The sequence below is a fragment of the Opisthorchis viverrini genome, assembly GCF_000715545.1.
Source record: "Opisthorchis viverrini unplaced genomic scaffold opera_v5_145, whole genome shotgun sequence".
Classification (NCBI taxonomy): domain Eukaryota; kingdom Metazoa; phylum Platyhelminthes; class Trematoda; order Opisthorchiida; family Opisthorchiidae; genus Opisthorchis; species Opisthorchis viverrini.
The window spans coordinates 839,293-867,228 of NW_008751802.1; the positions used below are offsets into that span (position 1 = coordinate 839,293).

Consider the following 27,936-nt stretch of genomic DNA (forward strand, 5'->3'; position numbering starts at 1 on the left):
GTAGGTTGGGACGTGTGTTGTGTATGCTGAACCACCGTTTGAGAAGAGAGTGCTGTTTTTCATATCCTACTCAGCGTGGCGTAAGCAGTGAGGTAGCCAACCCTTGAATTGGTAGAGGGGTATAAAGGAGACTACGAAACGCTTGAGTGCTGTCGGTGCTACTCGCCTCCCAGTATGCGGATCGCGTGATCCCTACAGCGCCCGGTTGGAGACACTGATATATGGCTGGCAACTGAAGTCAGTCGGTTTCTAAATATATTGCCTGAGTGAATGTCTGGAGGTGTTGTCACCTCGGAATGATTGTACTAAGCTAGCATTGAGTCCCTTCCTCGTCCACCTTTATTCTATTCTTTACAATAAGGCTTTCAAATAAATCATAGTTGTACGGTATCAAAGCATCGGTGTGAAACACTGATGTCATGATGTCGATGATGACTGATATGATAATGAAAATGATGAACCGTATTCGATAAAATACAGGGCAAATTACACGATCCCTCGTGCTCCAAATCTTGTTAATTTTATAATCTAATCAGCACATTGTTTTTTATAAAAGCTACTGTTTGCTTCTGTTTGTTATTAAATTCCAAATATATAAACCCTTCCCATCATGCCTATCTTAGTTTCAAACACGGTGAAGGCAGACTGCGTGATTATTAGTTAATTGAGCAAGCTTGCTCAATTCCTAGTTAACTATAGTTAGCTTCATAAACGCGTGACCCGTACGACTTTCTTCATCGAATATCAATCCTCGGGTAAAAATTTGCAGAAAAAAAGATGCGTGACAGAAGGGAGGAAGTCACCCAGTGCTTACCAGATTTTTAAGATCCATACAAGTGGAGGTCCCAAGGAGTTCCACCCGGGACAGGACCAAACCCCAGGGCAGACAATGTCGGAAAGCTTGGTTGTGGTTGGTTCAACTAATGCACGGTCGTGACCTTGGCACGCCCCAAGGCCCTAATAAACCCAGTGTAGTCTCTCCGTGACACTCATTCCGCAACGAGTGGGTTGGACCAATAGCATCGGTGAAGCGGTCGGTCGTTAAGGTTGTGGAACTTGCAGCATTAGGCTTTGGTGCCGTTAATCACAGTGTCAGGCTGATGAGGGAATGTGGAATCCGTTGTCAGGTGCTTCATTTCCCAATTGCTCCAGCAGGCTCAAATCGTTCCTGGTAATGGGCGCACCCTGCATGGTGGAGACTTCTCCAAAATATGTTTCTTGAGACATGCTTTCGATTGGGCTTCTGCGACGCAGCTGGGTGACGGTCCCACTCGTTTACTAAAAGTGCGAGATGATGCGCTGGAAAAACTACTTTGTTGTTTATCTCGCTTGGAAAATTTCAAGTCCTCTGGCACCCTGCTTATTAATTAACGAAATGGGAACTGCATTCGCAAACTTTTAGGCTTGTCTGGTCCCTGCAAAATGGGAACAGGTCCCTCCAACGGCACCCGCGGGTTCAGTCGTTCCCAAAGCCTGCGTGTGGTAAAAGTTAAGAGTAAAGCTCATTTTTAGAACCGCCGTGCTGAGCCCTTCCCCTGAGTTGTTTCTCACGCTTGTTTAACAGTAACGCTACAGGTAGAGAATACACCAGTTTTCGATCGGGCGCTTGCGGAAGATAGCACCGAAAGCAAATTGAGACCGACCGAACCTTGAACCTCTTTGTCACTAAGGGCGTCCTAAACACCCAATTTACGTCTGTTGTTACGTTGGGGCAGGAAGTAGCGTAGAACCCAACCACACCAAAAACATGCAGACTTCCTGACGTTCTGTTTGGTCTTGAGTTGCAGAATTGGTATCAAATTGTGGGAGCGAAAATCTGTCCTCCTCCCATTCCAGGGTGCTCCCGGGTGTTTGGGGTGGGGCAGCCAACTCAAACGTTTTCATTCCTATTCAGCCGGCACATTCCGATTCTAAGCGAGGTTACTCATAGTAGCGGAATGCATGACAGGGCAGGTCACCTGAAACCCATTCCGTTAATTGTATTTCATAGCCACCAACCAATGGAGAAGGGCTAATGCTATTAGTTCCATCGGCGAAAAGAACCTTCTGGTACAGATTATCTCAAACCGGATACTTACGTCCGGCAACTTTGTTAAGTGTTGCCTGAATTTGACGATCGGTGTTTCATGGCCTGAGTCTTCAGCGTTTAGATTTTTGGACCGGGGATTGAATACCATCTGCAGTGTCCATGTAACCCCTTCCTTCCGCTCACTCAGGCTAACCGCGAATATAATATATCATTGGATTTGCCAAGCACTGAACAAGCCGAATGATTTTTGAGCCAAAATTGGGGGGCCGTATTCACCTGATGTTAGTCAGTTGAGGGAGACTTATTCATTTCAAAATCCTCTGCAGGCGGTAACCAGGGGAGCGTAGCTCGGCGACGGGGATCGAAGGTTAGAGGTCAGAAACTGCCAAGAAGGGCTGAGAGCAGGAACTAATTAGCCTTGTGGGACGATGCATACATCTCCGTCCGCAGTATGCAGTCATCCGTCCGCCACGATCGGTACACCTGGATTTCCCTATTTTTGGGTCTTCTCATACCCCAGAGACACATGAATTAGGTAGAAACTCCACGCGATAAATCCCCAAAGTAGTTTGGTTCATCGGAACACCGCACAAATTTCAGCCGCGCCCTAAGAGTGTCGAATTCCATTGTAAATGCGAAGATGTGCCTAAGGCATTTAGGAATGTGGCCAACTTTCGCGTGATTTAAAAAATTTCGCCCTCATCCCTCGTCATCTTTGGTAGCTAAGGTTACAACAGCAAGAAAACTGCACAATGTAACGCGAGGTGAGGTGGTGCTGGGTTTAATTTATTCTCGTCCTTAGCTATTCCGCGAAAAAGGCTGCTTGTGTTGACAGCTTTTGCGAGGCATGTTATTCCTAAGCAGCCTGGTGTAGAAATGGTCGCTGATGTTTTCGGTAACTTAAGGGCGTCTCACTTCCGTTGAAGTGCATCCCGGTTTGGCACGCATTATCTTGACAAATTCTGAATTGAATGGCTCTCTTATTTATGTAGCCTTCTACCGTCATCTATGCCAAAAAGCAGTATCTCCGCAAATACCGCGATCTGTAAAATTGGGACATATACATTTACCCGAACCCGTGGTAGTAGTACTTCGTCCCTGTAAAGCTCATGTGTGTGGCTGCAGTGTATGGCCTTAGACGCACAACAAAAAATTTCTCTAAAATCCTAGTTTGAAAGAGGTCAATTTTAACATACATTTTTAGCATTTGGCAGTGAGCGTTCCGGTGCTTAAGATCTCCAAGCGTGGCCGCAGCTTCGTTAGAGGTTGTTTAAACGATTCAGGGACTGTTACGGACTCGGAATTCGTATTTTAACGGCTGATAATGGTTCTGCCTATTGTGGCCCTAAAGACGGTAAGAAATATTGTGGAATAGCTGATTTCTTCAGGCAATGTTTTTTTGTTGGATTTAGAAATAGTCTCAAGACTACATGAGCAACAACTGCGCCCTCTATGTCCGCGCAAACTCAAATGAAACAGCTGTATGTTACCTAGTCAGAAGAAAGTCTTTTGTCGTAGCGACAGGCGTACCGCCAAGGATCTCATCACAGACGGTAAGTCTTGTTTTCTATGGTCACTGCACGCTAAATCGGGCACTTGGCAAAGTTTAAACTCCGAGGTTGCAACGAGACTTTGATACAGCCCTTGAAGGAATTGGTGGGTTTATGGGCAGAACAAGTGGAGAACACCATAGGTGCCCAGCGCTTCCGATTCCCTGCACAAATTAAACGTATTGGGATGGCCTTGTGGGCAAACATAACGCGCTCTTCCGGGAAATATTAGGGATATGGTGAAGTCTGCGCAAGCCGTCGGACTGAGCACGGCAATCACAGTACCGCCATCGTGACGTCGTACTGTCCCGCACATGAACATCTCGAGTAGGCCGTTTTGGGTTTCCGTNCTGCACAAATTAAACGTATTGGGATGGCCTTGTGGGCAAACATAACCCTCTCTTCCGGGAAATATTAGGGATATGGTGAAGTCTGCGCAAGCCGTCGGACTGAGCACGGCAATCACAGTACCGCCATCGTGACGTCGTACTGTCCCGCACATGAACATCTCGAGTAGGCCGTTTTGGGTTTCCGTTGCCAATGGGTCGTGATAAATCAGGGCCAGCATTGTTCAAGGATGTTTCTTTGTCCCACGAGGGCGCGTGGTGATTCAATTCTGCCGTTTGAGCGAGGCTATAAGGGGGCCGTGTCTACAGTGAGGACTTAAAACTGGAAGAGGTTTCAAAATGGTTCGGTAGGAGGCACCATGATGTGAGTTGAACTGCCGCTCGAAATAACAGGCGGTAAAAAGTGGCCAGGAGTCCTAGCTACTGCAGCGAGTTATCACTGCTTACTTTCAAAAACGGTGAGCGATATGCGGGTGTAGCTGATGATGTGAACCGTGTGGGTATACGTGATTATGAGGCTTTTGCATTAGCTTATTGGCAAGCAAAGTGGCCCGGGACTCGCAGTGGCAATGGAACAAAGATAACGTCGGCCTTTGACGGTATTGTGTGTTTGTACGATGAAGCGACTTCAGAAAAGCGTAGTTCCAGTCTGAAGGAAAGCGTGGAGCCATGCAAATAGAGTTGACAATGAAGCGCCATACAACCTGTGTGTAGTGAGATTGACAGCATTTTTTGCTTTACCATCAATGGATTTTTCCATTCACATTTTGATTGCCCTGGATAAATGCTGCAACTAGGTCAAGCTATGGCCGAAAACACAAGCGTCCGACAAAAGTTGCTTGTATTTGAGTTTTCCCTTCCTTTACTGCGAAGGCGAATTATGTAGCTCAGCAGACGCTAGAAGTATATTTGGGGAGAGAGCATGCAGTGGAAATGAGAGTCATCAACCGTACGGCCTTTTACATCGTCGGCGGCGGGAGGTGTGGAAGCGGCGGATATGGTACAGAGAGATATGGGGAGCTTCGAAGGCTTCCGCACACAAAGACTGCCCTTCACTCCTACTTAATTTCGTCACCAGCAGGATACTAAAACGAGCACTGCAATGTCTTCTGAACCCCTGTTTCCAAATATCTTCTGACAAAAATCTTGTCAATCTGTGGCATGCAGAGATTTTCCTCATCTTCGAAGGTGAAGAAAAGGTGCAGATGCTTTTGGATGAATTGAAAAAATCACCCCTTTCCATCGTATGCACTCTGCACCCACAAAGTGTGAGGTTGCAATAATGTTTATTCCTAACTGGTGGGTGGTATACCGTCAGGCATGTTCATAAGGTTACCGCCCGAATAAAGCATGGGTTTGTTCTCAGTCGTAGGTAGTGTACAAAGTATGCTGTGGAATACGGTCAAGAGGGGAAGGGAATAGTCGCGTGTGTGCTATCAGACTGAGCACGGCAGTGCCATGCAATCATTGCACTGACATACTTCATTTTATATACAGGGCCGTTTCGGACGTCATGTTGAAGTGATTAGGCAGGGATGTGCAATTATGTGAGCAGCGGAGTATTTTTAGTTGACCGGGGGAATCCGCAGGGGTAGAACAGTGCGGACGTAAGGTCGCAGGTATCTTTCTTGTTTGATTGGAGGTCACTGTAGGTTTAAATCACGGGCCAGATGGAGTGAATAATAGGCAAATGGGGAGTTTGAAGCAGGTATTGCCGCAGGTCGAGGTTCGAGAAGACGGGAAAATGGGATTGAGGTGAGATTAAGGTGACATCCGGTAGGATTGTGTGCGTCAGTAGAGAAAAACTTGACGTTCACCACATTTAGGGAAGTGTCAAGCGATTAAATGAGACGGGACGGAAGTAGGTTTGTACTTATTTGACTAACGATTAAGCACGAGTTGAGTTTCCTAACATATGCTATTATCACAAAAGAGCTGTAGAGTAAACCGGTATAAGCACGCAGATGGGTGTCGTGGTTGTAAGGAAGCCAAACACATACGGGCCGGCGAACGTGGGACTTCCGAGATGATGGACTAATTTATCTGAAATTTACTGCGTGGGTTGGACAATACCATAATCCAGGGGGAGAAAGTGAATGTGAGAGAAATGATAATCAGACCCCAAAGCCCCGCTGCCGGACGCGCAGTCACTGAACAAGCCAGGTACAGTCCAAGGAGAGCCACAAAAATGTGTGGAGCGTTTTATGTACACTCAAGCTGCAATACTTTTGATTCTAGCGTGACGAATCAAGTCAATGTACGAGTCCTCAACGCTCGGGTCACGTTTGCTAAGTTGAAACACCTGTAGCGTCAAAGCGGTGTATACCTGTATATCAAGGAACGTGTACTGCTGGAGTACGAGTTGTTTTATTGTGGGGCTGAGACTTGGTCTGCATGAGCAGCACAACCAAGACGTCTTTAGGTGTCTGACCACCGTTGTTTCAGAACTATGGCTCGTGGGGGTCCGTGTCGTCAAGTGCGTGGCAAGATAGTTAGAAATTGACTTTTTTTTGGTTGTTCACTGAGGACTTTCATTGAAAAATGTGTCCAGCACTATAAGGTGTATTGGCTAGGCCGAAAAGGCCAATCAAGTAGGACTGTGTGGTTAACATGCACTGTGCATTGAGGGAATGGATTACGGGGAGTCAGAGTCACTTGACCACTCAAAGGACAAATGCGGGGTGTGGTGGGGTTTTGGTGGTGTATGTTGTCCAGATCTGCGCTGAAGGATGCGTCCCTTTGCAGTCAGATATAGCAAACCTTGCAGTACATGGCCAGACTATTATCGTTATCCGGGACAGTTACTGCGCATAAGATGTGGCTGTCTTAGTGGCTCATCTGTTCAGACGTTGTACACATGATTTTGGAAGTGAAGATGGCTTTCAATACTCCGAAATGATCGATGAGTTGGATAAGGCTCAGGCCTATATGACAGACATGGAATACAGTCTCAGAATCCCTGCAACTCGTGAGCAGTTTACAAAGAATATGTTGGAGATTTGGAAACTCATTCATATATAACCGAACCCTGAAAATCTCAAATGCAAGCACGCTAGTTGATCAGTTCGCAAGTATGGAGGCCATGTTTGTGAGTGCTACTGTTGGTGAGTATGAGATGGCTTCAAGTCGATTCTATTAAGCTATACGGCATTGGCTTCGGAAAGAAAAAGTGGAGTATGGCGATTCAGTGCGGTAAATGAACAGATTTGACTTACTCGATCTTCACTACGGCTGAATCTGTGAGCGAACATTTGAGGACGCGTGCAGTCCTTGTATCCTAAGGCTCAAGTCTATACCACTCGCTCTTACGAATGACCAGTATACACCCCTATTGACCTTTAACTTTGCTGCATCTAAAAATGCATTTATTTGTTGAATCCTGCTATCAAAGCATCGATGTACAAACGACATCCTCATTTTTGACGATAGGACTGTTTGAGCAATGTGAGTTTACCTTTATAACAGTAAGACTCCAGCCTCGGCCTGGACACCGATCATGAATTATGGACAACGGGACTTCGTAAGCACTTGGTGAATTGGCAACCACAGTTTTGTTTTATTTTGTACTGTATGTTCGAGTGTATACGAGTCGTAACTGATTATACATCTTTTATTACGGAAACCCTGTCGAGTAAAAGTGGCTTCCTGAGTCTGTGGAATGGATTGGTACGCTTGTACCGATGCAGTCACTAGGTCGAAACATGAGTCGCCAGGGGTGGTTGTGTATTTTTCGGGAATGAGCTTGGCAGACGGGCGATGCGTATGTATATGAAGGACCGCCGTTGGTCTATTGTCTATACCTGGGGCCCAATAATCAGGTACGAGCATGGGTTCGGGACTGGCAGTTACTACAAGCAGACATGTTAAACGGTGTTCTATACAGTTATGAGTACGAAGGACATTCGTTGGCCATTGAATTATGTTACCGTGCATGCATGAAGCCTCATATTTAGCGCGGCACATAGCCTGGGGCCCATCAGGTACGAGCATGGGTTCGGGACTGGCAGTTACTACAAGCAGACATGTTAAACGGTGTTCTATACAGTTATGAGTACGAAGGACATTCGTTGGCCATTGAATTATGTTACCGTGCATGCATGAAGCCTCATATTTAGCGCGGCACATAGACACTGGACTGGCATTTATGATAGTCGAGGTGGGTGACAACGGCCACCGTTACCATGGTGAACACTTTTCGACGTGTTCCACCTGTGGAGCATCATTCTCCCTATGAGAGTGATATTGTGTTGGTAATTTACATATAGTTACCCCCTGACGCTGTGTTGTCCACAGACGAATTGTGCGTTTCTGGGGAAGGGTACCTAACGCAGAGATGGCACTTGCATCTCCATTGCACAACTCATGCTGTTGTCTAACAACGTTGTACTTAATGTTATCTGAGCTCCATAGGAAAATGTATTGTAGCGAAGCTCGCTGAACAAAATAATCTCATCTGGTATATCTGAGAAGTGTAAGGCAAATAACCGTCAGCGGCCGATTTTCCTAGGTGAATTTGGATAGGGTATTCTGTGAGTGACCTATCATCCTTAAAGAAAAACGCAGAAGGCCAAAATATGCTTAGGTGCAATTTCTTGTTTCACCCCTCGTAAGCCGGTAACAAGATGCGAATCGGTGATGACCCGCGACCCGGAAATTTCGCTCAATTAAACAAAATGCTGTAAACAAGACATCACCGAAAGATACTACTTGATTAGACAAACTACATGGAAAAGTGGCAAGATCAAAAACCCTATAAATTCGGCGAAGATAATTTGGGTGTGCTTCTAGTGAGCGGCGTATATGGAGCACGAGAACAATGTTTTCAGAAAGCGCGCTGTGCTTGAGGACTAAACATTCAACATGATGCAAAGGCTGGTCCCCTCTTTCCACGATTCCCCCAAATTCTGTTTCGCTTAAACGAAGGGATTTTTAATATCGCTCCATGAGTTGGTGGGAGAAACCCTTTTAATCGATGGTTTGCCCGCCTTATATTGTAAAGAACGTAAAACGAAGCATATTTCAGCCGCAGAAATGCAGCCTAGGTGGAAAATTCGTAAGAACACTTGTCGAGGTTTATCAATTCGGCCCATTTGGCATCTTCTTATTAATTTCGTGCCACAATGTGATTATTAGACAAAGATGTTCTCAGTAAATTCGGCTTACCGCTCCTCACTCGGGGTTTCGAAGTTACTGGCTGTGTTGACTTATAACCTGCTGCCGCCACCGAGGGCTTTGCTTCATTCCGTTTCCAAGTTGACCACCTGGTACGAATTGGGTTTAAATTGGCATACATTGTGAAGTTTTTGTAGTAAAAGATTCCTCGGGACATTAGTCTGATGTGACGGCGTTTTCCAGTGATATACCGATGACAGTTATTTGTCTAAATGAGCGGTACTATGTGGTCAGCAAACATCTTCGAATCGGGTATCACTGTCTTTTTATTAACTAAATATAACTTGAAGGCTTTGCAATACTTAAATGTGTATTTGTTTCATGGAGATTCACAACGAAATGTTGCTTAAGAGCTCACGTTTTGGCTATTCTAACCTTTGAAGTTAATTGGTGTAGATTGCGGCACTGATCCTATTGTTCACTTCTCTCAGTGATGCCTAACCTTGCATTCGCAGTAAGGTTGGGGGCTAATGGAAACTTCCGCGAGAACACGGTCATTTTTTCAACCCCGTTAACGTGAAGTTATCCCTAATAAAATGTCAACGCCAAGAATCCACTAGTTCTACATGAATGAAAGAATACGATCAAAAAAGTATCTTAATCTAGTAGTCAGCAAAATCCTTTCAGTGGCATGGCTGTATGCGTTTTCACGCGGTTAAGCTAATTTTGAATATTATGGTAAAAATTTGTTGAAGGACCAATATGGTACGCTCGACGCATCTGAGCAAATACGAGGCGTGGAAACTCAATTCTCCTCCTTAACTTTACTTCGACCCTTTTTATCGGAAAAACCCGGCCAATTTATTGTTGTTTTTTCGTCAGCACAATCGGAAAAAATCTTGTGTTCATAGAGGCCAGTCTAATGGTTGCTGCATCAGTCATATTGGTGATCGGTATACGGCTGCTTTCTGTCCCTCTGTTTTTCTGTCTCGCTGAAGTGAATGTGTCCCAAAAGTAGCCTCGTGCGTTTTCAGTGCCAATATCTATTCTTGGGTGTCTTTAGAATAAGGTTTAGTCAGAGATACCTGAGGCTAGGAGTGACATTGCTAAAACGCGAAATCTAGTCACTGTCAGCGGTGGCGTGATAGAGAATGATCGACCTTCGGAACTCCTATGGCGATGTCAGAGTTCAGTAATCATGCGCACTTTTGGAAAAAAGCGAATATGAAGTAGGAGGAAATGTATGAAGAGCATCATGGGAGCGGATTCACTCTGTCCTTGTGAGTTACGGTTCTGTGATTCACTGACCTCGAGTGTCTTCAAACTTCTATTCACCTATGATGCCGTGACGGGGAGATGTCAGATGAGCGTGGAGTTCGCTATTTAATTCTTTAGAGAAACAGATTACCTCTACAAGTCTGGGCCATGAATACGCAGGCCTAACAACAGACTATTTTTTCTATTCCTAGCCACTACTGCCTAACGTTTTCCGGGTAACAGATTTTTGCGTAGCAACATCCGTCTAAATACTTAGGGCTAGTCTTGTATTTGTGGCCGCAGCGCTGTACAAGCCACGCGGTATAGCCACGCACTAGTTTTCAGCAGGTTGGCACATGCCTTAGAATGTAACCATATCACTTATTTTTTTACTGTGGTCGGTCTGACCGCCATCCGTTAGCTTTCTGGCTTAGTCAGATCTTTCACGTTACACTTCAACCAGTATAGCTTGCAGGTTCACCGAGACGCAAGTGCAAATCCCATATCAGGATAGTAGTGTGGTTTGGTAAGTGGGACGCGCCGGCAAGTGATGGGGAACGTTTCAGTGCTGCATGCGTGCCCCTCAGTAGCAAGAGCACCCGCCCAACCTTCTCCATACGCCGGACGAGGCTCGCTATTATAGCTATAGTGGCGAAAAAATTCGGTTCTGTGGACGCCAGTGATCAGCGGGCTCCGCCAGCGAGCAGCGGAAACCAAAAAAGAGCGTCGTCTGGTGGTGGAGACTCACTCATGTTGAAGACATCTTACCTCCAAGATTGTGGCAAGACTGTCTAGGTTGGATGGTGGAGTAGTAACTACAGCACCCCGAAATCCATGCGATTATTATCCAGTGGCGTTATCAGGGTGGATCGTGTAGTGGAATGTGTTTCGTATATGACTGGTCTTTAAGCAAGGCGCTATTTTCACGGGACAAAATTGTTCCAACATCGATTGGCACGAGTGAATTTGGCGCAGAATATTGTTACAGGCTGGCACGGCATCGGCTGTCAGCATCTGTGTTGTCATTCATGTGATACCTTGCACTCCTTACTGCACCAAATTAAGTGGACTTTCTCCGCCGGGAAGATGCATCCGAGGAAGATGCACGTGAAAGGTCATCCGATCCCTGTGCCGCTCTTCACAAAGAAACGGTGCAGCTTGTATCAGCGTAGTTATATACATGTATAATTCTTTGATTTATCCGGGACGTTTCACCTCATGCTTAGCTAAAGGCTTCCGGAACTGGCCGAAACAAAACACATCGGTTGCTTGCAGGCAAAACAGCTACGGCATAAACATCCACCGGGATTTTCTACCAACAAGTGAGCGGAGTTTCACAATAACCACAACAATTCAGCTACTTCAGTGTGCAAGTGCTTAACATGAAATTACATAACAATGTGGTTTGATATTTGACTAGCTAGTTGTAGATGATTGCTGCATATAACCCTCCAACTTTATCTACAACATATCGCTGCATATCCGGAGATGTAGATGCGCCTGCATTGGAGCAGCGCGTTCCTTTGGATCGTCTAACGTTAGGCGCAGGCTGAAGGAACGCCTGCAGGCTAAACATTACTGCTGGCCTATTTTTGCTTTAGGTATAAAAGGTTAGCGTCAAACAGTCATGCTTTGCGTGACGGCAAAAAACGCCAGACGCCCGACACGGCTTCGTCCAACAGGGTGCCAGTGGCCACAAATCAAACGAAAGAATGGAGCGACCAACATCTCCATAGCGTCCTTCGATCACCCTGAGCCAAAACCGATTAAGCGCACTTTTAATGCGCCTAAACAAGCGGTGGGATAAGTACGCCGTTCAAGGAGATTCCGGATCTTTAAGTAAATATTGTAGTATGTGCTGCGGGAGTGTGATCCCGAGAAGGCTTCGGCAGGCGGAAAACAAAGAGAAGCCTCATGAGTCGAAATCCGGTAAAGAGGTCCATGGATTGCCAAACCTACTTAAAATTCAAACAAAATCCCATGTACCTCTACCATAAGCCGCTCCTGGGCCGCACAATGCATTTTTCTGCAAAACACTTGCGAGTGAAGAAAACTTTTACGTCAAAATGTTGCATCCTTTCCCATATGTGCTCAGACCAAAAATCACCTTCGTCTGTCGTCAGTTTTGCGATTTGCTTTAATTAATATCCTACCGAAATTCTTGTTGAACATTCGACTTTTGCTGCGCTGTGGCTTCGGAAGTGACCTCACAGACGTTTGTTGGGAAATTCGGAGCTATTTTCCTTTCGTCCTTCACGATTGGAGTGGTCCCTAAGGCGGTACATGAAGGATAAGTGTGGGATTTGTGCGCTCATCTAGTGGCCGAAGCACCAACGCAGTTTCGCGCTACGGATTGGTGCAGTGGAAATGCGAACGGTGATCCCCAAAACCAACGGAGTGTCGGGAAATATTAAGAAGCCAGTAAGCTGAGCATATATTCCAATAAAAACGCTACTCGATGCACTGGCTGCCAAGTGCGGTTTTGTCTAAGCAGGCAAAGGAACCAACTGGCAGTGACCCCTTATTTTTTTAACACAAAGATAAGTTGTCAAGGTAAACGTATGATCGGCTCCCGGTTGATGGACGGCTAACCAACTCGTCTTGAGTTGGGAATCCGCAGGGCCCTTCGGAAATATGGAAGGCCGTCATGTGAGGTGCGGCGGTTTGTGGCCGATTAATACGGAAAGAGGCTTACCAGAATGTATGGTACTGGCACCGGGAGTGTCGACCGGCTATGTTGAGTAGGTGCCGCGTAGTTCGGTTTTATTGTGGCAAAGTGTATGCCTTCGGTTCTGGTAAAACTTTGGGAGACTGGACGAGTGCTTGTGTGTCGGTCACAGGAAGGTCACTATAGCCACACGCTTTTTCAGATGACAGCAGATAGCAGCTGAACGAACGCATACAACACCTGTTTTGGAGAAGTCTTTTAAAGCACCTAATTTTCTGTGTGCGGACGCAAGCTGTATACCTTCTTGATAACGGACGGCATAAAAACCGAACGTCCGGCCATGTATGCGTTCGCGGAGAGCAAACAGTTTGCTCCTGTGCGTCAACAGTTCGACTTATTCAAGGAAGACTTTCTTAATGGACAGGTTGGTGGCGCAAGTGAGGGCGACAGCAGTGGTGTTCGGTCACAACATGATGCTTTGCTACTCTCATAGCAAACAGGGCTATCAGGAAGCACATATTTGTCGTTTAACATCCATGCTGTTTTGGTCATTGTCACACACCGAACAGCCGACACATATCCCACCGCATGGCTCGCCTGAGCTATGCCGCACGTGTAACAAGCAAACAGATTCCGGCAAGATCTGCAGCTTCTGTGCCGCGCGGACTCTCGATTTGTTTATTATCGTACGGCCTGCTGGTTTTGCATCGCCCGAAAATTAGCCGTACACGCACAGTCCGGAATGGTTCACCTTGATAATGTGTCCAACAACTGTCTGGCGAATGCAAACGGTCGCCCTGAAGACAGGAAGCACCACTCCGACATGATGGAGCATACCGAGTGGCTCCTCAGGGAATTTGAGATGCTCACATTGCACCACTGTGACAGTCGCAAATCCTGGAGGGTGGTCTAAACGTGGCTTGTTGAGTGACTACATATGCATGTTTTCTCGTTTTGAGGCACTTGGGGTAGCAACCGTCAAGGCTGCCCTGTGATAGTGTTGCAACAAACAAACTGAGGTCAATTTGCGTAAACTAATTAACAGTTTGTGGTGCAAACACCCAGATGCTCATAGACGGTTGACATCTTTGTTGGAGAATGCGCATGCCCCTGCTACCAGGGTATGTGGCTCCCCTGCATAAACTTGTCCTCTGTATTCAGTGGTCAGTTGCTTCCAAACAGTGAGAACTATTCTTCATAGTTTTTTCTCATCTTGAGTCACCTTTTTCTGCAATTTGAGATTCCTTATTATATTAGGCAACGTATTCACAGTGGGCGGCGTTTGTTGACCTTGATGATTCGGCCACTTAAACAAATCACCGAGGTAGATCATTCGCAATAATACGTGGGCATAGACATTATACATAGAAATTTTACACTATGAAGTGGAAAGCCTGAAAATGCCGTAGATTTCGACAATTCAATTCAACTGTGCGAATACTGAGAGGCTTAACGTGAAGGGCTCCAATGCTACGTCAAACTTTCCTTTGTTCGAAGTACGGTTTTAGAGCAGTGTTGGGCGTCCATCTAAGAGCAGTCCTCAATCATGAGCTTAGAAAACCCATTTTAGAACGAAGATATACGCTTGAGGACTTATGAATTTAAACAAAGATGAGTAAGAGCACGGCAGATTAATGGCACTGTTGATTTAAACCATTGTGCACAAGAATACGGCGTTTGAATGCAAAACTTCCGCTCGAAAATATTAGCCAGCGGCTCGACGCACAATGCATTTTTCTGCAAAACCCCTGCGGGTGAAATGAAAACTATAATGTCAAAATGTTGCACTTCCTTGCATATATGCTCAGCCTGCAAATCCCCCCATCTGCCGTCATTTTTTGCGATTTGTTTTAATCGATCTCTTCTGAAAATTATTGGTGCACATTCGGCTTTGAACTTCGTCTGCTATGGCTTCGGAAGTGGCTTTCGTTGAGGAAATTGTGGGTGTATCGTTTTCACCCTTCACGGCATTTGAGAAGACCATAAATGAATGCATGAAGCATAACTTTGTGGTATTTGTGCGTTCATCCAGTAATCGAAGCACCAGCACTATTTTGCGTTACGAATGGGTGTACTACAAATGCAGCAGGCGCCCTCCAAGACCCACGGAAAGCCGTGGAATCCGAAGAAGCTGGTAAGCCGAGCGTATTTTCTAATAAAAAAGTGCGCGAAGCACCAGCTGTCCAGTGCGGTCTTGTCTACGGAGGCAAAGGAACCAACTGGCAATGACCTCTTATTTTCCTGAACACAACCACAAATCGTCAAAGTTTTTGTACGATCGGCTTCTAGTTAGTCGACGCCTAACCGAAGACGAGTTGTGCACATGCCGGGCCCTGCTGAGATGTGGAAGGCCTTCATCTGAATTGCGGCAGTTCGTGGCGGATGAATTTGGAAAGATTCTTACTACTAAGGATATACACCGGAAGTGTCGACCGGCTATGTTGAGTAGGTGCCGCGTGGTTGGGTTTTAATATGGCAGATGATATGCCTCGGTCCTGGCGAAACTGCGGGCGACCGGACTTGTCCTTGTATGTCAGGGAGAAGAAGGTCTTTATCGCCACATATGTTTCGCCCGATGGCAGCATATAGCGTTATTCCGACGCTTTCCAAATGTAGTAAACGTAGACGAAACGCAGGCAACAAACCGCCTTGGTTAAGTTTTTTAAGGCATCCAATATTCTGCATTTAGATATAACTGTACACATTCTTGATATCGGACGGCATGGGTCCGGGCGTCCGTTTATGTATGCTTTCGTAGGGAGCGAGCGGTTTGCTCCCATGAGTAAACTGTTCGGCTTATTCAAAGAAACGATGGGCGAAACGTATCCGATCAGGACCTTCGTAATGGACAAGTTGGTGGCGCAAATGCGTGCGGTAAGAGTCGTGTTCGGCTGTGACATTTTGCTTTGCTACTTTCATGCCCGCAAAACCATCAGGAATCACGTATGTATCATTTAATATCCATGTATTTTTGGTCATAGACACCATATTTCACCGCATCGCTCGCCTTGGCAATGCTGTACAGTATGTTTTATGTTCATCGTATTACATGCACACAGATTCCGACAAGACCTACAGCTTCTGTGCCGAACCAATCCCCGATTTCTTTCCTATCTTAGGGCTCGCTGGTTGTACATCACCCGAAAATGGTCCATACATGCACAGTCCAGAATGGTTCATTTCGGTAATGTGACCAACAACCGACTGGAGAAGGCGAACGGGCGCCTTAAAGATCGGGTGCACCACTCCGACACGTTGGAGCATGCCATGCATGCATGCGCCTCCCAGAAGGACATATGTAAACTTCAAAACGACCAATATATCTCAAAGTTCAATGACGTCCATTTTGAGCCTTTTCTCGGTTACAGGTGGATGGGTGCGCTAGTTAGTTAGGCATCGTGTACCCCTAGCCGCATGTTGGTCGTGTACATTGGTTAAGATCGTTCGGCTGTCTGGTATTATCGACATAGGCTGTATGTGGCTAGTTAGTTGGGCATCGTGTACCCCTAGCAGCATGTTAGTGGTGTGCGTCGGTTAAGATCGTTCAGCTGTCCGCTATGATTAACGTATGTTCCATGTTCCTAATCGATAAACCTCTAGGTCCTTCTAGCATAATTCGCAACCTTTAATGGAAAACTCTGGTTTTTGCCAGCAAAGGCGCACGACGTTTAGCAAATAATTGGCGTGCACTACGGAATTTTTACTGGCAACAAAGAATCATCGACCAAAATTTGTTTGCACGAATGCGCCTGCGCATATGCTGCATCTCCAAAGACCATTTAGATTCTAGAATGTTGAGGAAATTCGTCTCGGTGGAAAAATATTTTAAAGTTACATTCATTGTATGTGAGTCAACGTTTTCCACAATCCGCGATTTTTTATACCGCAGGCTATTGACACACCCAAATTGAGTTCGCCGAAACTATGGGCTTTTCGAAGTTGCTATTTTAATGGGGAGATAGTGTAATAAATTTGCACCTTCCTGTGGCATGTTGCACGTAGCATTTTGTTTAAGTGAGCGAAATGTCAAGGTCAGTGAACATCGCCGGTTTGCACTTTTTGCCGGTTTACGCGACATCAAACACGAAATCGCATTTTAGTATATTTTCGCGTTCTTCGGTGTTCCTGAAGAATAAAATAGCATCTTAACAGTATTTAATGCAAATGCCACCCCATAGGACCAGTCGCAGGCATTTGTTTGGTTTAGATACATCAAATTTAACAAATGGGATATTTTTGTTCGGCGAATCTGCTCACGACACATTTTCCTCATGAATCTCATGTTCCATTAAGTGCAATAAAGTTAGTTAACAGCACAAACTTGCAGTGGCAGTGCGAGGGACATCTTTGGATGATCCCCTTTCCCAGATATGCATAACTAGCTTGTAGATAATACGGTGTTAACAGAATACTGTGGGCGTCTTTCTTATTATAACTATGACGTTCTATACGTAGTGACCACCAACCATAAAGCGGTCACCACGGTGACGGTAGCCGTTGTCACTCACCTCGACTGCCTATTGTAGCTGCTGGATCCGTGTCTATGTGCGACGCTAATTAAGGTTCCCCACATATGCGCGGCAGCCCAATCCAATGAGCAACGTCGGCCCCTCGTACTCGTATCTCTATTAGTTGTAACTGATAGGCCCGCGTTTATTTGCAACGTTGATAATGAGACTGCACCTTTGCACAGCAACATAATCCGATGGTCAATTACGGTCTTTTATACCATTAACTATACGCGATGCCGCTTGTCTTCGCCAGCCACAGAAAACATCAGTGGAATATATATAACGACCGGTAAAGATAAGTCCTGAGCTATGCGTGATAGCCACATCTGACAGCCTGTCATACTCACAACTGTACTCGAAGTCATCTAACTTGGCTATTGGTCGTACCTGTTGAGTCAGTGTCCTTGTGCATACATACCTAATCTAATGGCGAACGATGGACCTAATACTCAAAACTGTACGCAATACCGCCTACCTTGACTACTTATTGAAACTGCTAGCTCAGTGCCTAAATGTGACGCTGTTTATTAGGCCTCAGCTATGAGAAGTGTCCTTATTCAACTGCCAACGATGGCCCGTCATACCCATAAATGTGCGCGCTCTTGCTTATGTCTGCCACTTATATCGTCATGGAGAGCATGAAATCGGCGTTAAACACCGATCTTCACTGCCGTACCTGCCTGCTACATAAATCAAACACCAAGCCAGTATCTATGCGGGCTGATAGAAACCAGTTTCCAACTATGCGCGACATTTTAACGACCAACGTCTGCCCGTCACACTCGCAACTACAGTTGATACCGCCTACCTTGGCTACTTATCGTAATTGCAAAACCTGTGACTATGTGCAACGCTGAGTATAAAGCTGACGGTCTTTCATACCCTTAACTATACGCGATGCCGCTAATCTTTGCTACCTACAGTAAACATCAATCCAATATATATGCTGACCAGTAAAAACAAGGACTAAACTATTGGTGATAGCCTAATCTGACAGCCTGCTATACTCACAACTATACTCGAAGTCACCTAAGCTATTTACCGTCATACTCATACTTACTCGATGCCGTTTATGTTTGCTACAATCAGCAAACATCACAACTGTGGTCGACGTAACCTACGGTGGCTAACTATAGTAACAGCCAGGCCTGTACACATGCTCATAGATAACCATAATGCCCGGCAACACATATTAGACTAACCCAACAATCAACGGTTGCCATCACCTGCCAAACTGCAATCACCACCCAATTTGATAGCGCACTCCCAACTCCTACACTTGATTGTACCCTCACGACCACTCCCTCCATTACCCGAAACAATGAGCTGTCGCTCACCTCGACTGCTATTCGCGGCGCACATTATGAGGCCTCACCTATGCACGCCAACGTAATACAATGGGCAACGACGGCGCCCCATACTCACAACTCCACGCGTTGATAGTGCACCCGCCATGAATTTACGAAAACACCATTAGCAAATTGCATTTTATTCATTGGTATCACTGATAAAAGCTTAATTGGTAGTCGCCCCATTTTTCATTTTCTTAAGATCCACTTCACGGGACAAGGATTCTGAAACGAAAAGTGGGCAAGCAATTATTCTTCGGGAACAGCATTTAGGCGTCTGGATGTAATGCAATTTCATTTGTTTGCGTACCTATTGGTTCATACTTCCCCTTACCGGGATGATGGATAAATGTATAGTCGTTGCGGATTGCCATGGGTTCATTGATTCTGCATTCGAGGCCTTCGAGTTACAATCACACAAATTCCTCTTCATCACGGCATGCTCCAGGCTATCTGAGTGATGCACGCGCCTCTTCAGACACCCGTTGGCGTTCTCCAGGCGTTTGTTGGTCACATTCCCAAAATGTAGCAACCCACGTTGTGCATGAATGGCCCACTTTCGAGTGATGAGGAGCCAGTGGGCAGTCAAATAATAGACAAAACTGGGATCTGTTCTCTTCAGGATTTTCAAATCGCGGCGAAATCTACGCCATTAATGTTTGGTGCAGTTACTTACTCAGCTGCATTATCAGACCGAGCCATGCGGTGGAATATGTGCTGACTGCGGTTGGCAATTGTCTGCAAAATTTACACCAAAGCAATGAAACGTACGTGCTTCCGGATGGTTTGCCGTGCGTGAAAATAGCACAGCATTATATCGCAGCCGAATACAGCTTTGGCCGCCCGCATCTGCGAAGTCATCTTGTCCATGACGAACCTTTTGACTGCATATTGTCCACCCACAATAGCCTTGAACAAGCCGAACAGCTTGCGCAATGGCGCAAAATGTTCACTTTCGACAAAGGCATACATTACGGGTCGACCGATAATCATGCCACCCGTCACAAGGAATGTATAAAGCTTGTACCTCAACAGCGAACGTCAGGGCCTCCAAATTTATTTACCCAAGACGGTTAGTACCGTGTGTAGCATCAACGTTTACAACGTCCGGGAAACGTCTAAAGAGTGCTGTCTGCTGCGTTCGAGCAAAGCACATTTGTCTATAAATGCTACCCTCCGATTCCACCAGCAGCACGCGACCGCACTCTCGGAACTTGGCTATGGTGGATGAGATATCATCTAAGAAACCGACTAAAAAGTAACCAACGACCTAATTAACAATGGGAGTCGACAATTGACGCGATAGTTACGCACATCCTTGATAGTGAGCAACTTTCCAAAGTGGTCGGCGACGTACTGCCAAATCTCCGATGACGGAGTACCATATTTCAAAAGGGTACAACACTCTACTTCATCATTTTTCAGTCGCCGGTTGATGGGGAGCCTGTCAAAAATAAACTTTCTGTGTGGATGATTGTGCTCCAGGTAGTAGGAAGTAACCCTCAAGCAGTCATGGTACCGGCGAACATGGAATCTTGCCGGACAATCAGTACGACGTGTGCTATCGCATACACACAATCAACCATGAAATTACTAAGTGCGACGAATTCCACGGCTTCGGCTTCGTCTGCAGGGATGTCTGCTGCAACGTTAGAAGGCTTCTTCATACAAAAGTGGCAAGTTGCTGCTCTTTTTGGAGTTTATGCGGACGAAAACAACGAAATGTTTCGCCTGGTACCCTTTCGAAGCGACTTGAAATGCACTGAATGAGAAAAAACTTTGACGAGGTAAATTCTCCACAAAATCATCCTCCGCATTTACGTGCTCAGCCACATCAGCCATTAAAATGTGAATATCGCGGACCTTGAATATCGTGGGAAGTGAGTAGGTTTAAACAACTTTCGACAAAACTGCGGCCGTTTGGGATGATCTCATACGCCCAAAAAATTACCATCAAATGTTAAAACTTTATGTTAAAGTTTTTCTCCTACGAACTGTAATATGCACGCTATGGATGCACCAGGGGACAGTGATTCTCCGAAGGCAGGTGTTCACGACAATTTCTGTGGATGGAAAACAGAAACAAAGCTCATGAGCCAGAGTCCAGTAAGCAAGGTTGTACATCACCAATGCTTACATATGAATCAATCAAAGTGACAAACACCGTATACTACAGAACTATGGTTTCCGAGAAATTTTGGGTGTGCGTCTAGCCGTCGGCATTTTTTAGCATCAGGTAGCGTATTCACAGTCGGTGTTTATTGACCTTGAGAATTCGCTCAGTTAAACAAATCGCCGTAGTAAATGATTTTCCATGATAAAGGAGCATATACGTTATACATAGACATTCTACACTATGAAGTGGCATGTCTGAAGATGCCGTAGATTTCGAGACATCAATCTCCTCCGCATTACGTGCTCAGCCACATCAGCCATTAAAATGTGAATATCGCGGACCTTGAATATCGTGGGAAGTGAGTAGGTTTAAACAACTTTCGACAAAACTGCGGCCGTTTGGGATGATCTCATACGCCCAAAAAATTACCATCAAATGTTAAAACTTTATGTTAAAGTTTTTCTCCTACGAACTGTAATATGCACGCTATGGATGCACCAGGGGACAGTGATTCTCCGAAGGCAGGTGTTCACGACAATTTCTGTGGATGGAAAACAGAAACAAAGCTCATGAGCCAGAGTCCAGTAAGCAAGGTTGTACATCACCAATGCTTACATATGAATCAATCAAAGTGACAAACACCGTATATTACAGAACTATGGTTTCCGAGAAATTTTGGGTGTGCGTCTAGCCGTCGGCATTTTTTAGCATCAGGTAGCGTATTCACAGTCGGTGTTTATTGACCTTGAGAATTCGCTCAGTTAAACAAATCGCCGTAGTAAATGATTTTCCATGATAAAGGAGCATATACGTTATACATAGACATTCTACACTATGAAGTGGCATGTCTGAAGATGCCGTAGATTTCGAGACATCAATCTCATTGTGCGAATAGCCAGCAGCAAAATATTATAATGTGTGTGGGAACTCTATATACCGAAAACGAAGGTGCGACGTATACTTTCCTAAGGCAACCATTTCCGAAGACCTGTCCAAGTTGATTGGATTTCGTGCTGTTCAACATTTGGACCAATGCAAGCTCAGTAGATACAGCACGTGGCTGTTTGTGTCTAACGCAGATTCCGTCCAAATGGCCTTGCGAAATGCACTTGCTTGGTTCTTGCCTCCTCGTTGTGTTGATGAATACTTAATTAAGATGGATTTCTCCGATGGTTGGTTTTTAAAAAAATCTCATTTCGCTTCTCAGGTGCTTGCTTCACCGCCGGACTCAGCAAAGCCCTTGGATACGGCGTGATCGCCGGTTCTTCACTCGGTAAACCTTCTCGCCACCGGATAACACTCTTAAAGTCAAGGTTCCACAGGTTGTTAAGATTCTAGGGAGCCGAAGTGCAGCCGGTCTGAGCATTCTGTCACTGCTGTTAGAGCTCCTGACTTATACTACAACGTCCGCGTACTCCTTGGCGAACAGCTACCCTTTCAGGTGCGTGACGCATTAGGCAGGGGTTCCGTTGGCGTTTTTCTTACCTTCCAACTTTTCCCTTCACGAATACATTCACTCAAATGATGTACTGCGGAGATCGCTAGGCGGTTCAATGATCACCGGTGTTCAACACTGATATTTCGCTACCCTACAACTGTGATTTATTTTAAAGTTTTATTGTGGGGAAAATAAAAGTGGTTTGGGAAGGGAATTGGTGCTAGTCCACTACGATCATTCATAAGTGCCTATCATTCGGGTGGGAAGTCATCCGGACCAGGAGTCCAGTGGTGCTTGAGAGGACATATGCAGTCATAAACCTCCTTGACCATAGAGGGTTCCAGGCCCCGTACGTGGTTCTGCAGCTCCAGAATTCGGAAGGCCAGAACAGCTTCTGTGAACCTCCATCACGCGTGACATCTATAGATTACGAGATTCTACAAGCTTTTTGATAATTTTTGCTCTACGTGGCCCATAAACATATTAGCCACTGTGGGCTCCTTGCATCCATCAGCCTAGTAAATACCCTACGGAGTAAAACCGGCTATCTGTTGTACAACGGTATAGAGGCTCGAATACATCGTTGAGTGGCAGTCCTGGCTCCAAGCTCTACATAATATACTCATGAATAATGCTAACTTCCTCGATCGAAACTTTGGTAAATAGTTATATAACGCTTGACGAATATTTTACCTCGTTTTTTTTGTGTCAAATGTCGATAATAATAATTTCACGGATTCAAATGTATTTTCGAGGTTTCAAAAGGTCATTTGAATATAAAGTTCCAAGCAGTTCTGATTTACGGAGACCCGACCACCAGCAAGATCATTTGCGAAGGTATACTTGGCTTATTTGTTTTTTTTTCCTGCATGCAAGGTAGGACTCAAACAATGACAACTGCACTGGAACAAAACCCACAGACCACTGGTTAAGCTCTGGTTAGTTCATTATGTGAGGCATTCTCATATATGAAGGTACTGGGCTAACGTATATCGTGTCACTTCAATAAACCAATCTAGCCACTGTCGTCTGTGGATTCTATAATTTTCAGTGCTTTACTTTCCTGTCCTACGAGACTCTTACAGAACGCACCCAGTTTGCTTTGCCTCTCTTGCCCATGTTTCGTATTGGAAGAGTGATATATTGACTTACCATAGTTCCAGACGTTAGTATTATTGGTGTATGCATTAGTCGTTGCACATACGCAAAACATTGGTTCGAACGGGGGTAATTAGATTTCGAACTCTCTTGTTGGAATAGTAAGAGTGCAGAACGTGGTACCTGAAGTGCAAAATTATAAGGTCCACTTTTCATAAGCCGACCCCGATTAGATGACATCCGAATTTTATAATTTTCTGCACCATAAAGTTTTTGCCCAATCCAGACAAATGAGTTTTGGGGAGACAGCGATAAGTCTTAAATCTTTTTAACGGTACTGCACGGCAGTAGGATCCAAGCAAATCCCTTATCAATTACGGTCAGGCCATGGAGAAAAAGTAAAAAGGGGTTATGTGACCACTAAAGTTCTACTCATCATCATTCCTGGCAGCAACTATAGCAGAGAACACTGGTGCCTCACTGGCATTCAACCATGCCAATTTATATGGACAAAGAAGAACATGTGGGACAGGAATGTGGACCTAGGACTGGTCTAAAATATCCTACGCCTCAGTACTCAGCCAGACAATCTGGATAGAAACTGACAGTATGAATGCCACTGATGTCGGTTAGCTGTCAAAATGTTGATTGCCTCCAGGCAAAGGGAGGGTCACGTGAACTTTCTCCTAGAAGGCGAGCAACACCTATTTTCATAACGTCCTTTATTTTCTCGCTATATCGCATTCTACCAGACTCGGTTTCAAAGGTGGTCAGAATGATGGGTGAACATAGAGCCTGTTAAAGCGAACTCTTGCGAACGCCGCTTCCAAAGCACAGTCAATCAAGAACTCAAAGCAGAACGGTGAGCAAAGGTTTTCTGCAAAAATATCAGGGATGCTCGGATTGATAGTTCCCTCTATCTTTGACGAGTGGCTTCGGTACATACCGAATTTATGCCCAATTACCAACTGAGAGGCCTCTACAACATGAGCGAAAGATCACTGAGTTTTGAAGAATATATGTCCTGATTCCAATAGGGTCAATTCACGTTTTGGCACAAATCTTCCCTGCTGGTTAAGGAACAGGAATCCCTTAGGCATGGATGATGAGTCTGATGGGAATGTGTGAATGGCATTGAAGGTTTTATTTCAGACTCAACTTCTTGAGCACATTTGCAATGGAAAATGGAAAGGTACTTCTACTATTGGATATTTTCAGCAGTTACTTAGGTGTGATTTAAGTTGTGACAAATTTATATCTCTCCCTTACACGCCAGCATATCATGTCCGTTTTCGGGATAAATGGAACGTAGGAACAAACGTTTGGCTCTTCACAAGTTATCAGGTTCCTAATGATAACCACATACGGGCTAACTGCTTCAATTCTAACTAAACGATGCTGTTCCCCAACTTCCTCTCCTGTTGGAACTGTATGGGATTTACACTTATTTCGGTCACCATATCCATTGCATTTTCTGAGGTTTATCGAACTAAGTACATCTTTGATTTCCGGTCGGTTTTCGTTTCGTCCCAGTTTATATCGCGGTCCAACCAGACAAGCACCGACGTGCAGCAACATCCCTAATTATCACTGATGCTAGCTGCTGTGAGTGTTTTTTTTCGTTGCACAGGAATGCTGGTGACGTAACGGAGTTGTTGTCTCTCATCTTTTCAAGAATCCCAGCTTGATCTAACAGGTTAAGTACATAACTGAAGAAATGGAGCTGCTGTTACTTGTCTCGCCTTCTACAGTTAATTATTTTGACCCAAGACTTTGTTCCCTGTTAATACCAAATTACATGTGTGAATGTACAGAAGGGTAACTGTTAAGCACCGAGCTTCTCTGCTTGGTGTATACGTCGTGCGCTCAGTAGTGCACATACCCCCAACCTGTTGACTTCAGCCTATAACCTCTCCTCCTGAATGAAAAGTACTCTGGCACTCTCGGATTCACCTATTATTTATATTGGCTACTTCCTCCTATGGGTATATATCCACTTTTATCTATTCGGATTATGGGTGAACAAAACCGCTGTAGTTCTTCACAGATGAAGGTGGTCAACGAGTATGTTTCAGCGACACTAACCACAGAACGGGCAACGCATTCAAACTTCTAGATTTTTGTGGGATTCGAAGCGTCCGGTTGGGCACGCCAACTAAATAATTTAGTTCATGTGCCATATCATTTGGATCCTTTTGAAGGCAGCTTGTATCTGTGATAAATGTATTTTCACCCAAAGTGTTCAACTAGAACCAACATATGTTTTGAATTTTCCGGCCATCTTTAGAACCACCATAATTTTGGTAATCGTGTAAATCTTCCGCAAACATACACTCGTTCCTAACTCTGTCACGCTGTCATGTCTGGATCTCTTTTGTAGTTCATATGGTGAGGCAACTTTTCTGGCGTTGCAAACTTTCATCATTACATGGTTGGCGATAACCTGGAAGTCGCAACCTCTGGGTGTGGCATTCTCTGCTGTGTACGTTGCTGGCTTGGCAGTCACCTTCTCCCCAGTGATGCCGCTGTCTGTCCTTTATACCCTGCAAACACTTAACGTCCCAATCATGTTGGTATCAAAAGTGAGTGCTCAATTAACTTTTTTCAAGGATTGGTAGATGCCATGGTTCGGTTCTCTTGAGTGATGCTTTGGTGGTCATGGCAGTTGAGGGGAATCGAGGGCCAATATTTTCTGAACCATGATTACCCAGAAGGAGCTGGTGTTGTTATCTGTGCACACAGAACTACTTGTCAGCGTGCAGAAACTTCTTTCGCTAGTTCCTGACAATACGGTTCCCCCTCTAGGCTCTCCCGCATTACAATTTGCACTACTAAGCTCCCTATTCTTCTGCTATTTTCTGTCTTGTAGCCTCTTTGGCATAGTTAAGCAAAATTCTTGTCATTTCATCCCGTAGGATCGTGGTGACTCTCAATTCCAGTCACCATCTTGAGATACCGCAAGTCCAGAGGAAAGCAACGTACAATTTGGTAGAAAGGAGTTTATGAGGCTACTGAAATTCTGGAGTGAGGGGTGACCGCTTTTCCAGGATAAGTTCCCACTGACCCTCATTGTGCTTGACCTGCTTCGCCACAGGGTATAGCCTCATGTCTTGTTAATTGTATTAGTTTGTGGTGGACTAGTATCAGATCTCTTCCCTTTTCCATTTTTCTCCTAACGTATCAGGGCTTTGGTTGTTGGTCTGAGCTACCTCTGAGGGATTTGTTCAAATTCATTAGTCTTTTAGTGACTGTGAACCATTGGTGTCAATAATGATGTTAGTCGTGCTTGTAGTTAACGTACCCCTCGCTGTTTTCTCCAGATTTTCCCTTCTACTTCTTTTCAGTGAATTTAATTTTTACATTTGAGATCATTGTACCACTTGTGCGAGGTTTGCAGCCTTAGTTTGTGGTGGTATATCGTACATATGTCACAAGCTTGCGTTTTGTCTTGCTCTTCCAAAGTGTCTGCCAATGTGCGACACGATGTCTCTAGGGCAATGCAGTTTCACATGGATTGATCTGGTCTTTGAAAATGTATTCTCGCTGGACCACTAAGGAGTCAGCTGTAACATCCTTTCGGTGCCTAGCTGTTATGCCACGAGAAGGAAGCACGAGGGCTAGGATACTCGTCATCATCATTGTCACCTGTAAGAACCGCGTACTCGTCGTACACTGGTTGTAGCTGCCGCAGTTTCGTTCACCGATGATTGGGGGGGGGTGGTAGGTAGCTGCGCATTGCACTTACGGGCTGGTAAATTGGTGCATAAATCCAGCACTGTCAGTGGGCTGTCAAGTGGGGGGTTGGTTGGAAAAGGAGCTATGCATTGAAGGTAATAGCTTTGATGCACGAGCGCCATTGAGGGCGCGACTGGGCCATGTCTGATAGTGTCTCTAGCCATTGATGTGGCCCGTCTCGGGGTCCCCATCCAGGAAGACGGCAGTGACTAGCGCAGCTGAGTTTGTTGGTAATTGCTTTCACACTTCGCTGCCAAGTCATTGTTTGACCGCCTCTGGCTCTCTTCCACCCTTCACATGGTTGGGCGAAAAGAGCCCTTCGAGGAATTCGGTCAACTGGCATACGCAGCACGTGGCCAAGCCAGCGCAACCTGTGCAGTGTGATCAGTTCATCTATCTAGGGTGAGTTATTTCTCCCGAATACAATTCGACGTACTTCAGCATTGCTGATCCGGTGTTCCCACCAGATTCGGGCAATGCTCCGAAGACATCGATGGTCAAACACTGAAAGTCTTTTGACGTCCTCGGCGCGCAGCGGCCAGGTTTCTGATCCATATAGTAATATGGAGCGCACCGCAGCATTGTAAACCCGACCCTTGACAGAGAAACTGATGTCACGCCTACGCCACAGGTGACGTAGGTTCGCAAAAGCTGCTCTAGCCTTCCCAATCCGGACGGAAATATCATCTTTCGCGAGACCACCGGGACTGATACAGCTGCCCAGGT

The 27,936-nt window shown here is 45.4% G+C and overlaps 1 protein-coding gene across 1 annotated transcript in view; it reads left to right on the forward strand.

Moving 5' to 3' along the window:
• Positions 1-21,418: 21,418 nt before the first annotated feature.
• The window catches only part of T265_06775 (hypothetical protein), a gene marked incomplete at both ends in the record, with an annotated part of 13,879 nt that continues 7,361 nt past the window's right edge, over positions 21,419-27,936 (forward strand). Inside the window, 2 exons of the mRNA XM_009172128.1 lie at positions 21,419-21,570; positions 25,856-26,057. Coding sequence (XP_009170392.1) covers positions 21,419-21,570; positions 25,856-26,057 — 354 coding nt within the window. The remainder of the gene's footprint in view (positions 21,571-25,855; positions 26,058-27,936) is intronic.